At 42.6% G+C, this 14,614-nt stretch overlaps 1 protein-coding gene across 1 annotated transcript in view; it reads right to left on the bottom strand.

Annotated features, from left to right (window-relative positions):
- The window catches only part of SEMA3D (semaphorin 3D), a 177,044-nt gene that overhangs the window by 105,100 nt on the left and 57,330 nt on the right, over nt 1-14,614 (bottom strand). The window contains exons 2-3 of the mRNA XM_081005477.1: nt 14,002-14,179; nt 765-925 (exon numbers count right to left, since the gene is read on the bottom strand). Coding sequence (XP_080861603.1) covers nt 765-925; nt 14,002-14,155 — 315 coding nt within the window. The 5' untranslated portion in view covers nt 14,156-14,179. The remainder of the gene's footprint in view (nt 1-764; nt 926-14,001; nt 14,180-14,614) is intronic.

Here is a 14,614-nt window from a genome sequence, read left to right as displayed (position 1 = left end):
TACTCATGAATCTGGGAGGTGAGACTGAGGCCACCCTGCCTTGGAACTCACAGAAATATTATTCCACAAACACCCTTATACAGTAAGAAACTTGTGCAAACCAGGGCTTTCAATTTGGGCCAAAGGGAAGCAATGGTGCTAAGAGTATCTTTTAAATATATTCCAGCTTCTGCTATATGAAAGGTTATGCTTCAGGAGCCTTAGTTTTGATTATTGACTGTGGGAGGTTCATCATTAAAAACTTTGAGAAGACTGAGCTCTGGGAATAGACGATGCGGGAAACACTCCCAAGGTGTGAGCATGAACGCACACATGTTGGCAATGTTTCTAAATTGTTTCTGTAAAACTCTGAGAGCCTACTGTAGAGGGTCAAACTTTTTGGCTGAAAAAACCTGCACACAGGTCAACAGGTATAATTGAGATGAGAACTTGGGCTAAGTGAAGACTGCCTTTGCTTGGACGTGGTTGTCATAACATAAGATGGAAGAAGAGATGTTGCCATTTGCTTACATTCCAGCTAGATGGGGGGCAGAAGTCCAATCGATATTTGTCATGTTATATTACTGTACAAGAGGCCATGCGTGCTGACAAATCCAGTTTATTAAAAGCAAACCACGTTAACAGTGGGAGGGGAAGCTATTAAATCCTTGTGATGGTGCATGACAAACAATGTTTGCTCTTAGTCCAACGAAAGCAGGAACAGAGTGGCTAAAAATGAATTTATCAGCTGAAACGAACACACATATATCCTCTTATAAACTGACCTTCTTTACATTTTTGTTTAAATCAACCAGGCTGAGCAGAAAAATGTGGTCCTTAGCGCCGAGAAGCAGCCGGCCCCTTTCCTCGTCCAGCAGCACAGTTCGGAAGTCCAGCCCCTCTGCCGAGCCCAGGAATGGAACACAGCTGTTAGAAAGCAGCAAGTCTGTGAGAGAACGAAGAAAACCTTTATCACCAAAAATGTATACACACGGCTCATTGGTGTCTTCTGTAAATATATGCACCCAACACGCTCTTCACTGGTTAAGATAACAGGAGCATGCAACATTTCTTGCTATAGGACAGTGGGGTGGAGGGTAGCACACCAGAGCTGTGTGCATCTCTTCCTCCATCTGGGGCTGCTGAACTAAGTTCAAGGTGATGAACAGCCTGGTACCAGTGGGCTTGTGGAATTATCCTACCCCAATGTGAGCCCACCTGACTGCTCTGATGGGTGCAATTGGCACTGGTGTATCTGCCACATGATATTCGTTCCACATCTGTAAGAAATTAATATCAATATATCAATATTGAAATGAGGCAGGGACTTTTGTTCTACCTTTTCTAGCTCCCTCCTGCTAAGAATATTTTTGTTTAAACAAGCCTATCCAGACATGTAGAAGTTACATGCTTTTAGAATTTGTTTTTTAGCTTGCAGTTGATATGAATTAGTTTTTGAATGCTTCTCAAATACCTTCTTTAACAATATTTTATTGATAATTTTAATGTTTTCTTTTATTGCAAACCCCTTTTAGGTTTTATTACCATATATATATATATATATATATATATATATATATATATTTGTGTTAAATAAAAGAAAGTAAATGAATAATGTAGATTAGGATGTTGGCTGTGGATTTGAGCAACCTGAGAGGGAACTCAGTGCTGCAACTACCCAGCCAACTGCATAGTTTTGGATTAATTTCCTTTCCTAAATGTTACATTGCTTGCATGAGCCATCAAATGTCCATGAGTTTAGCAAATGATGCAACTGTTTGATTCATGAAGGCAACAATTTTTAAAAACATATTGAGCAATGGTCATGTTTCAGTGAACTATACACCCGAACACCATGTACACATGTAAATCTTTTATACCTTTCCAATACAGAGATCTCCCTGGCCTTGCTCCTTATCCCAGCATTGTGTTAATCAACACAAGAACTAAGGGTTTTTTTGGTGGTAGCACCCTAGAGGGTTGTGAGAGGCCAATGAGAACTCTTTTATTCCACTGGGCATTGCATTTCTGTAGTTCTACTTGAGATTTTTCTGGGAGCAACCTTGTTAGTTCCTTGTTTTGAGAGTTACTTGCTTTTTCTCCTTGCAACTGTATCTTATCTATTATTGTTAGTGACTGTAATGGGTTTTTATGAATGTTTGCAGCCACATCCTAAATTCATGGCAGAGTGACAGGCTGTTATTTACTTTTTACAGGGTCAAACACAATCCAAACATTAACTCTTGTGCTCTGCAATAAATCTTTTGATTAATTTGTTAATTAGAATTATTTTTTAAATGGACATTTACCATTTATATTTTTGAATCTATAACTGTGTATGATAATGCTGATATTGTTTGGAATGTTCTATGTGTGACTTTATATACGAGATGTCAAAAGTAAACAAAAGTAAACATCTCCTTTAAATGAAGTTGTGCTTAATGTAAGCCAACTTGAACAGTTTCTAGAGTCATGCTTCTGGGACGTGTTTTTGTTTTAATAAACAAATATACAAGCAAATTCATAAATAAGACAAACTGGGAACAAAAAGCAAATGCTTTGGACAAAATGTACGTGTGTGTTAGTGTCCTCACAAGTCTTTCTCAGCCAATTTTGCCCACAACAGCAGAGAACCCCAGTACAACTGAGGACCTGTAAGAACCTGCCGTAATCCAGTGCAGTCAAAGGGCCTCCTCTCATGTGTAACAAAATTAAAAAAAATCCTTCCAGTAGCACCTTAGAGACCCACTAAGTTTGTTATTGGTATGAGCTTTTGTGTGCATGTACACTTCTTTTCTCATGTGTAGTTTACCTGTCCTCTCCACAAATCATTCTGTCTCTGTCTCACACTCTGCCCTGATCCCCCTACTTTGCCTCCAGAGCAAAGGCAGCCACAGAGCTGGTGGAAAATCCAGGGCTGACATTGGAGTGCGCACTTTGCTGCCAGAAATCTCCGTCGCAAACAGCCCCCCAGCAGAAGACCAGAAGCTGGCACTGAGGAGACAAATCTCTCAAGTCTCTGGTTTCCTGCTGGGCATTGCTGTCAACTTTCAGATTTGAAAATAAGGGATCAGCAGCCTCACCTATCCCGGGGACAGTCTACGGGATATCTAACAATCCAGGATAGCAGCGGGAAGCAGCAAGAAACGGCACTGGAATAAGGGAATTTCCCACAAAAAAGGGAAGGTTGACAGCTATGCTGCTGGGCTAACAGTTTCCAACAGAGCTCCACCGAGTCACCTCCAACACTAGGGCCATCTATTATTATTATTATTTCAAAAACAAATAACAATATCGTTTACAAAGAAATAAAAGCCGGCAACAAATTAAAAAGAATAAATCCAATTATAAAAAACAGACCTACCTGTAATACACAGCAATACAGAGTGAAACAACTACATTAAAACATCCATATTTTAAATATATAATAAACAAGCCCCTTGGAACACCATAATAACTGAGAAAGAGTGGGAAACTCAAGTCAAGACATCAGAGAAATGTTTGTCTAAGCCGTGTTACTTTCAAGAGCTGGTTGAATGCTAATAGTGATGGCACTTTTCATATTTGAGCAGGAGGATCATCTCCCCTATGAGTGCCCCCCATAGAAAAGCTTGCTTCCATCTTACTACAAGTTGATAATCATCAGGCCAGGACAAAGTCAAACAAGTTAGCTAACTTTCAGTTGTCAGCCCTAAAGTGGTTGGGACCAATGATGGTAATTTACAGAGCTGGCCAGTGTGAAGGCCAGCTCAGAGTCCTGACATTTAAAACAAATCTGGTTGTTTTGTTTTAAGCAATGCGAAACTAATGTCGAGTTGGCAGACAGTGCAGTAGAGAGGGGAGGGACATGGTTAACAGCGCTAGGATTTCAATGCTGTTATCAGGTATAATTTGCAGCGGTTTGGTTTGAGCACAGGAAAAGATTAATGAACCTTTACAGGGTAGTGTATTTCAACAAACCCATTGCTGTTTTAGCCTCCAGTCGTTCTCCTGGGCACAGACGCTGATTCATATCAAATCATGTCAGGCTCTGTGATGTAGACAAATGAGGATGGGAAAGAAACCAACTCATTTTCACTTACAAACTAAAATGTAATAGTTGAATCTTGGCATGGGGTGGATCGTCTGTGGGTCCAGCTTTCATACTTCTCGAAATGACCCAAAGCCTACTATTTCCTTCTCATCAACAATATTTGGAATGAATGAGCAGTATACACATTATTGGAATACAGCTATTTCAGGCTTACAAGAAATGGAAGGAAATGCCTTTCAGACATGCATTCCAGAAGACTCTTGCATTGCTTTGTCTTTAGACGGACAATGCAAATGCCAAGGAATGGTGCACAGTTAATGAGCTGAACGATGGAGGAATAAAGTCCAGATCCACGTTTCCTTCTGCTCAGTACAATCATCCTAAAGACCTTTGATCAGCACATAGCAGTTCTGCTTGGTTGTGACCTGAAGTCCACAATCATGGCGATCATGAAAAGACAAATCAGAAAGGTGGCATGCAATATTTTGTAACCAGCCGAGTGAAGAGCGATGCCTTTGGTTTAACTTGCCATTTTGGGATATCCTCTCTTTCTTTGTACGTTGGTTTGTTTAGCCTAGTTCCCTCAAACACCCAAATGTTGCGATATGGTTGTGTCTCTTTTTAGAACATAGCTCTACAACCAGGATCCAAAGGTTCTATAGATATGCACCAGGGCTTACCCATGTTCCTTTGAATAAATGCATCCCCCGCCCATTTGAACAGCAAAGCTCCATGTCACATCACAAACTGCTGTGGAAACTCCTTTCAGATTCCAAAGTGGGTTGTTATATGGCACCCGGTGGGGCAGAACAGCTGTTAGCACAAGCTAATATTCACTTTGGGCACACACAGCTAGTTGTGTGCTTTGTTGTAACCCAGACAATGTTTGATGTTTCCAGACAAAACTGCAGCTCACTGAAACTTGGGTATATGTATAGATTTATGACCCAATCATCCATTTCAAGTTTGAAGAACAGATTCTCTCTCCCTCTCTCCCCCCCCCCCACACACACAATTTTAAGGAAAGATGTCAAATACACCTTCACAAGATATCTGAAGCATCATCTATTGAACACAATGATTTAGTCATTTAATTTTTAGGAGACACCTGTGCTTGAAACAGCTTGAAAATTTAGACAGCCCAGTACTGATTGGATTTTTAAAAAAAACTGGGTCAGCACAACACATTACATTTTGGGAAAATATCATGGATAGTCTTTGCCCCCTGTTTCTCTGACTAATCATTCTTACTAAAAAGAAGGCAGCTTCGTGGAATCATGTTTCCTCTTAAAGTCCAATCTTTTCAGAGAATTTAGAATGAGCTCATAATGACCCAAGTTATCAGGAGATGATTAAGGTCCACTGACGTCCAAAGAAATTGTTGCCTCTTTGGGAAAGCTTGGGCTTTGTACCATTTGCACAGCATGAGCATCGTCATGTAAGAAATAGAGGGGAGAGCAGAGACCCCCTCACCTTGTTCTGCTGGTTTCAAACAAATAAATGTGAGCAGAACACAACTTCATCTTGTTTGCTTGGCTGCTTGTTTCATCAGCAGCCTTCAACCTCTGTAACTCCTCAAGTCAACCCCCAACATGGATCCCAGTTGCCATTCCTTCTCTTGCAGGGAAACTGGAATCACAGTCACAGAGGGAGGTAAAGATCTCTAGCTATGACGCATCACAGCTTTGCTTTGTTTTAAAGTATGTAACTTATAGCTATTTATTTGTTATTGGACTTAAAACCCACCTTTCCCCTCACAACAACAAGGTACGTAGGTTAGGCTGAAAGTTGGTGACAAGTTACCTCATTGAGCTTCATCACCAAGTGGGGTTTTGAAGCTGTGTCTCTCCAGTCTTAACCCAACACCTCAATTGCTGTGCCCCCACTCACACCCTGCATTCAGCAGACTTTATTTGAATACAATAGCAAGATTTAATCATAGGAAAACATGGCTCAAAGATTCCTCCCTCCTTCAACTAGTTAAATATCCCACTCTAATTTTCCTGCTTGTTTGAACAAGCCTAATTGCCATGATTTAAAGAGCTTCATCTCCATGAACATGTTCATGGAGATGAAGCTCTTTAAATCGACAGATCCTGAAGCTGAGACTCCAATACTTTGGCCACCTCATGAGAAGAGAAGACTCCCTGGAAAAGACCCTGATGCTGGGAAAGATGGAGGGCACAAGGAGAAGGGGACGACAGAGGACGAGATGGTTGGACAGTGTTCTCGTAGCTACCAGCATGAGTTTGACCAACTGTGGGAGGCCGTGGAAGACAGGAGTGCCTGGCGTGCTCTGGTCCAGGGGGTCACAAAGAGTCGGACATGACTAAACGACTAAACAACAACAACTGCCATGATGAAAAAATGATGTCAATCAAGAAAGGCATTGGGACCACTATCCAAACCCTTCTCTGTGACTGTGGGATCCATGGTCAGCTTCCCTGTGGTAGGGCAAGTGGTGGTGTTGACAGAAAGGGGGCTGCCATTGCTGATGAAAGCTTGTCAGTAACAGCAATGTTGCATTTTGGGCAAGGCCCTCTGTAAATAATACGAAGGTTTGATGTAGCAGAGTACACACAAAAAACAGACTCACGGGATAGTCACAAACGGCATATAAATTCATCTACATCCCAACATGCCCTACTATAATGCACATCTGTAATTATATTGCTGAAGGCCCTGGTAACTAAAATCAAAATGAGCATTTTGACCCACGAGGCTGGCAGGGCCCACATCAGGTAAGTAAAGTAAGTAAGTTAAAGTTTTATTTATACCCCACCCTCCCCGGTCAAGACCAGGCTCAGGGCAGCTAACATCAAATATCAAATACATTAAAACACAATCAAACAATTGATTAAAATACAGCTTAAAAATTAGAATCAGGATAGAATTAAATGATTGCCCACGAATTACAACCATAGGGGTTGAGAACCTCAATTATTCATCAGGGCCAGCTATTTATGTTGGTCCCACATGAGCAGATAAAAGAGCCAAAGAGGGAACTTACAGGGTCCCATAGAAGGGGGTCAAACTGGGCCCAGACCGAAGGCCAGGCGGAACAACTCCGTCTTGCAGGTGCTACAAAAAGATGTCAAGTCCTGCAGGGCCCTGGTCTCCTGCGACAGAGTGTTCCACCAGGCTGGGGCAAAGCCAAAAAGGTAGCTGGGTCTGTGAGGCTTGGCTTTTATTACCCACAATGCCCTGGATGGAAACTATGCTGGGAAATTAAAATGGCACTGCTGCCAGTGTGCTGCTGCCACGCCAAACTGTCCAGTAAGCCTGCAAGGGGTCCATAAATGTAAGAAGGGGGCGCCAGGCCAATTTGCCAAGACCCCTGCCCACCTGGCTCCCCATCAAATCTGGGACGGACAAACAATTACTCACTGGCTAACAGAAAAAGTAATTGTTCCTGGAAGACAAAAACGAAAGAGTACAGTGGTACCTCGGGTTACATATGCTTCAGGTTACATGCGCTTCAGGTTACAGACTCCGCTAACCCAAAAATAGTGCTTCAGGTTAAGAACTTTGCTTCAGGATGAGAACAGAAATTGTGCTCCGGCGGCGCAGCGGCAGCAGGAGACCCCATTAGCTAAAGTGGTGCTTCAGGTTAAGAACAGTTTCAGGTTAAGTATGGACCTCCGGAACAAATTAAGTACTTAACCCGAGGTATCACTGTAGTGCCAGTAACAGAGCGATTGTTTTATCACATCCATCAGAGATTCTCCACGCAAGAGGATCACAACCCTTTCACCTCCCAGCCTCTGCTGGGCCCACAATAATTAACTCTTTTGATCAGAGCTGAGCAGAACAGAGTCTGATGACCTTCCACAAAAGTGAACTTTAGACCTCTCAGAAAGGAGAGGTTTCATTAAAAATAAAAGCAGTTCTCTATACAGTCATAAAGTCCACTCTCCTGAAAGCTCTGCGGGTTGTCTCAAGTTCAAAACAGTTCCTCCTGACCATTTATGGCCAGCTCTTTAATGTTGGATATTTTTGAACAAACTCTGAGCAAAGACACAGCTGCACAAAGAAGAGGAGGCTCTTTTTCAAGTATTGTTGTGTTGTTGTTACAGAGATGATGAAATGCTCTTCTGTGACTTCGCATTATTGGTGAAAAAGTCACAGGCCCAGTTCAGAAAACATCACACAGCCAAGTTAAATAATTAATCCTGAAACATCGTAAATGGAAATGTATCCAGCTTGAAGCATTTGTTATTACAAAGAGGACCTCGGGCCATGGACACGCACAGGTTGCCTTGTTCCTAAGCAGCTTATCTTTCTTGTGTGGCTGCCAAATAAAGCAAAGCCATCCTTGTTACTGAAGCAATTAAAAATGGAAGAGTATTTTTTTTTAAGGAAAAGGAAACTGTCCACATGAAAGGTTACAAGTTGAGCTCCTGATCCCATGCAAACTCTTCCCAATATTTCAAAATATGAGAGATGATCTGGTTCAACATTACATCAACCTTTAGCCAAGAAGGGTCAAAGTCAACATAGAAGACGAACCCCATGTGTCACAGAACCTTGGAATACAAAGAACTGAACCAGCTATGGATCCCTCTCTATGAAATTTTATTTATTTATTCATTCATTCATTCATTCATTCATACAAACATACATACATGCATACATGCATACATGCGTACCCACCCTGCCCATCTGGCTGGGTTTCCCCAGCTGCTCTGGGCAATTCCCAACAGATCAAAAACAGAATAAAACATCAAATATTATAAACTTCCCTAAAGAGGGTTGCCTTCAGATGTCTTCTAAAAGTCAGGGGGTGCCGCCCACAGTGAGTGTCCCAGGGGGGTGGGGTGGCAATGTCACCCGCCCTTAGGGATGACATCTGGGGTGGACCACCCCCACCGCACCCTCTTCCTCTGCCACTGGATGGTGGGAGGGGAAGTAAAAATGACCACCAGGTTTTTACCAGGTTTCTTGGCCACAACCTAGATTACACCTGGTGGGATTGCCATGCACAAGGTGACGCTACATGGCTTATGGGCTGCACTGGGGTTAGCGGGTTATAAACTGAGCAGACCTTCAGCAACCAAACTGAAATGTTGTTCCCCTAGATATTTAATTAGTTTACCTTGTAACAGATATGCTGGTTGTGCAATCTTGCAATCAGAAGATTATTTCCTCCCTTATCAAGAAAGTAACCTGTTGAGTGAGATGCTAAGCAGGGCTGGGAAAATGTCTTAAATTCCTAGGCACCAACATCACATTGAGAAGAAGGAATCCAGAGGCAGAATCAAACTCAACAACATCCTCCATATGCACAGCTGACAGTGAGATTCTCAGTTCCTAGCCACCTGCATGAAATATTTAGGCATCCAGTCAACCTGGTGCCTGGTTTCTTTCCCCCTTCTCAGCCTTGATTATAACAAACACAGCAGCATACCTTCCCACATATCACAGATGATACCCTTGAGTTGTAACACTCCCATTGTCACATGATGCATTGCTACTCTTGTAGTTACATGCTGCTGGAGAAGCCTGACTGTGGGCACATTTAGTCACTGGCTCTGCAGTTAAATAGACTGTCCACTTCTCAGGCAAGATGCCTAGAACTGCTTACAAGAGTGCAAAATGTTTAACCCCACAATAGATATCCTTCTAATAGGGTATTTCTATCAATCAGTACCTGCTTCTTGGGAGAAAGGCGATGACAAACCTAGACAGCATCTTAAAAAGCAGAGACATAACCTTGGTGACAAAGGCCCATATAGTTAAAGCTATGGTTTTCCCAGTAGTGATGTATGGAAGTGAGAGCTGGACCATAAAGAAGGCTGATCGCTGGAGAATTGATGCTTTTGAATTATGGTGCTGGAGGAGACTCTTCAGAGTCCCATGGACTGCAAGAAGATCAAACCTATCCATTCTGAAGGAAATCAGCTCCGAGTGCTCACTGGAAGGACAGATCCTGAAGCTGAGGCTCCAATACTTTGGCCACCTCATGAGAAGGGAAGACTCCCTGGAAAAGACCCTGATGTTGGAAAAGATGGAGGGCACAAGGAGAAGGGGGCGACAGAGGATGAGATGGTTGGACAGTGTTCTCGAAGCTACAAACATGAGTTTGACCAAACTGCGGGAGGCAGTGGAAGACAGGAGGACCTGGCATGCTCTGGTCCATGAGGTCACGAAGAGTCGGACACAACTAAACGACTAAACAACAACAACCAATCAGTATGTGGAAAATGATTTTGCTGCAATAGGAAGACATTTAGCTGATGGCTGAGGATTTGTGTTCTCTCCTAAGCCATTGGGTTTTAAAAATTTACCACCGCTGTTTAAATGTGTGTGTTTGTGTGTGTGTGTGTCATTGCCAAAGCAATCAGCACTTTGGGGAGTTCTAGAAAAACATGCCGGACATTTCGCTGAAAAGTTATTTAGAAGGGAAGCTGTACTGTTTGCAAGCAAGAAAAAGGAAATCCTTTCTGCCAAAGGCAAATCAGTTTAATGATGCCAAGTGGGAATATTCCAGAGTTCTTTCTGGTTACCCACAGGGCAAGCAGCCATATTATTCTGCCTGATGGGCAGTGGCACCTTGTGTAAACAAAAGATTCTGTCCACCTTCCTAAAGGAGGCAACATTTTTTTTACCAGCCTGGAGTCAGATGCATGCATGCCATAAAGTAGTCATTTTCCTGCATGATTCAGCAACTGTGCACTCAAGAATCTTGCAAGTTAGCTGTAACAAGCTAACTTAAAGTTGGGGTAATGGGAAGATCAGTCCTCGGCAGGTGTTGGTAATTTCCTGCAGCACAGCAAATAAGGAGTATTTTAATCGTAATAAGCAACCAACAGAAAGCAACCAGGTTGGGAATGGTGCAGCCAGTCAATGACAGAGCTGGGTTCAAAATGCAGGACAAAAGAAAGGCAAGCATGGAGGAAGGAGACAGCAGAGGTCAAATGGTAGAATTCTGGAGCAGAGCTGGCCCACACATTACACAGAAGGAGGTGGTATTGCTGGTGTCCTTCCTGCCTCATCGCTGGGGTCTTCCACAGGTTTGCTTCCAGTGTCAATTCCTGCACTTTTCTTAATTATTTGGCCCACACTTCAAATGATTCAGATGTGTCTTTAGGTAATCCATCAGAGCAGACCTCTGCTAAACCTCTCTCCCCTATCTGACCCGAATGCCCAAACAGGACCACAGCAATTGCCCAAGAGCTGCTTATTATCCCATGTCAAAATGTCGCCTCAGTTGCGCTGCTATTCTCCATTTACAGCACAACTGTACATCACTGGGGATGTGAGGCTGCCACTGACCCTGATCTTTCGGTAACATCTTGTGTTTAGCATTGCTGCTTCAGTTCTTCGGCTCTAAAAGGCAGGGAAATGCTGGATCTCATGGTATCGTGTCAGAAGTTTCATTTTATAGACATTACTGGGGAGGCACAGGTCAGCGGCAGCTGAGAGTCTCCGGTTAGGCCTTTGGAAAGGAGCAAGCCCCACAGGGGTGACCACACCCACAGTTGTTCGCAGCCTCATCCTTTTTCAACTGCCTGCCTCCATCCCCCCCCCACACACCATGTCCTATCTCTGCTTCTGGGATTAAGCCAGGTCAGCTTGAAGAATTACTGGATAGTATCTTGTGTAGAAAAAAATGTCCCCCTTCTTTCCTCCCAAAGACCCTTTTCAAATACATAAGTTCATAACTGTTTACAAAGTGGATATGGGTCTGTTCTCCAAGGTTATTCTTAGTTTGGCTGCTGTGTAAACAACTGATGTCAGTGTGAAGGCTGTCCTGCAGGAGACAATGGGCTGGGTAATTACAAGAAAAAGAGTGCAACAGGCACTCAAAACGCATCTTCCATATTTAGTGTCGAAAAGTGGGATAAAAGAAAACACAACATGATGAAAACTATTTATTATCCAACTATGCTCAGCTTCTCTCCTTCCCCTCCTGCCTTGCAGTTGTTTCCTGGTTTGGGGGGACCTGCATTGGCAGAGACAACCTCAATCAAACCATTTTGGTGCTTCCTTCAGAATACCTCAGTTGTTTGTCCCTGAGTGGAAACCCTCAAATTTGCTTCTATTTTGGTTTTAGGCAAAATATCAGGGCCAACACTGCTCTGCAGTGATTTCCCCAGGACATTTTGCTGCCTTAGACAAAAAGCTAACCTGGTACAGCTGCCGCCTGTACCCTGCCCATCCCATGTGCAGAAGCTGACTAGACCATCAGGTGAATCCTGATATAATGCTCAAGACAACGCCGTATCCTTCCCTACACCTGAGGTCAGGGCACAATTTTGCCCTTCAACATCTCACTGCAGCTTTCCAGGATCAGCTGCAAGAAGCAGAAGGCTCACTCTGCCTAAGGATAGGGCCGAGGCTGCATCTCACTGTATTGCCGTGTACACATTCAAACAAATTGCATGTCCATTTCTAGGTGCAATTAAAATGTGCAATTAGGTAAAGGTAAAGGGACCCCGACCATTAGGTCCAGTCGTGACCTACTCTGGGGTTGCGGCGCTCATTACACTTTATTGGTCAAGGGAGCCGGTGTACAGCTTCCGGGTCATGTGGCCAGCATGGCTAAGCCGCTTCTGGTGAACCAGAGCAGTGCACGGAAACGCCGTTTACCTTCCCGCTGGAGCAGCACCTATTTATCACCTTGCACTTTGACGTGCTTTCGAACTGCTAGGTTGGCAGGAGCAGGGGCCGAACAACGGGAGCTCACTCCGTCGCGGGGATTTGAACCGCCGACCTTCTGATCGGCAAGTTCTAGGCTCTACGGCTTTCCATTTCTTGCACAGAGGTTCCTTCTTAGCATTTCTGGCAAATTGTGGCAATGAGGGCAACCAGGACCAATGATTGCCAAGTTCATGTAGTCGTTGTGACGCTGCATTGCATCAAGCCCAAAGGATTGAGACTGAGACTTCTCTATTTTGATTCCTTTCTCCACCATCCAACACTAACAGTTATGACACCGGTGAGTTTAGTAATTTTAGAGAAGTGTCATTATGATAAAATAGTTCACAGGTTAAAACTTATGTCCTTAAAAAATCATCTGCAAAAGTTGTGGGAGGGTTGTTGTTTTCTTAGGTCTGCCTCAAAAATTGAATTTCAAAAGGAAAAAGGTTAAATGTTCAAAATTCCAAAGTCAGATTTGAATTCTGAAATTTCCCAATTTTAAAACTGGTACAATAATTTGTTTTTGAATTATTTAATTCTGGAAATAATATTAGGAAAACATCCCAGACCAGGCACAACCACAAGAGCAAGAATTCCAGGGTATGGTATACATGCACATGGAGGTGTCTACCTTCTTGGTTAAAACAGGTCTAGGTCTGATCAGCACTTTGGATGGGAAACTACTTGGGAACCACAAGTTTGCTGCCATGGATGTCATCATGGAAGAAAGTCAAGATGCAAATGTCAGAAAATAAAAGCAAAAACAAAAAGCAGGATGAAGTTTTGAAATATATTTTCCAGCCAGACTTTTCCTTCTTAAAAATAGTGGCAAAAAGAAGCTAAACTAAACAATTGGGTTATACCAGCGCCATAGAGGATTCTCAATATATTACCAAATTTTAAAGGCATTTATTCAGTGAAGAATTTGGGACCTTTTCTTACCAATCAGAAGAGACTGACTTATTCTCTTGCTCCCATTTTTCTTGCCATGTTTTTCGCATTAAAGAATGCAACACACTCTTATTTACCACGTAAACAACTTATTGTTTTTAATCATTTTTTATCAGCTAGAGAGTCATAAAACTAATCTGAATGTCTTCCTTTCTTTGCCAGACTTTCCCACTCAACCACCACCCTCACAAACATACAAACATTATTACTCAAAGTTTTGTTTTGGTCTAGATTGTTTAAAATATCTTATGTTGCTATTTACCATTTTCCAAAAGAATGACAAAAACTGAGTTACTTTTCTGGGGGGGCGGGGACCTGAATAACTGAAAATATTTGTTGGCAATGCTACAACAAAGCAGGAATAATAACACTGAAAAGTCACTTAAAATGTTTACCTTTATATGAGAGTTTAAGTCTTGGGACATTTTGTTTAGATGTTACGGACAATGGCAAGAGTATCATTCCCAAGCAGAACATCATACGAAGATGTTGGGTTTTGAGAGATATTGTTCCAATCATTTCTCCGGAATTTTTTCTTGCACTTCTCATTTCTTTCAACAATCCAAAAGAAATCTGTAAAGAAAAATAAAATGTCATTGTCTTTGGTAAAGTAAGATTTGTTTTCTTTCGTTTTTAAATGAAGGATGGCTAAAAGCATTCTTCTCAACGGAAAATATTTTATGATATACTCGAAAAAAATTCAGATGGACACAAAGGAGCCAGACATGCTTGCTCATGGGTAGGCATACTAAGACCCAGGGGCTGGATCCGGCCCAATCGCCTTCTAAATCCTGCCCACAGATGGTCCGGGAATCAGCGTGTTTTTAGTGTGTTTTTACATGAGTAGAATGTGTGCTTTTATTTAAAATGAATCTCGGGGTTATTTGTGGGGCATAGGAATTCATTTATTATTTTTTCCAAAATATAGTCTGCCCCCCACCACAAGGTGTGAGGGACAGTGGACCGGCCCCCTGCTGAAAAAGTTTGCTGACCCCTGGGCTTGCTGAA

The sequence above is a fragment of the Podarcis pityusensis genome (assembly GCF_964106645.2).
Source record: "Podarcis pityusensis genome assembly, chromosome: 5".
Lineage (NCBI taxonomy): Eukaryota > Metazoa > Chordata > Lepidosauria > Squamata > Lacertidae > Podarcis > Podarcis pityusensis.
This window is presented reverse-complemented; position numbering and strand designations above follow the sequence as displayed.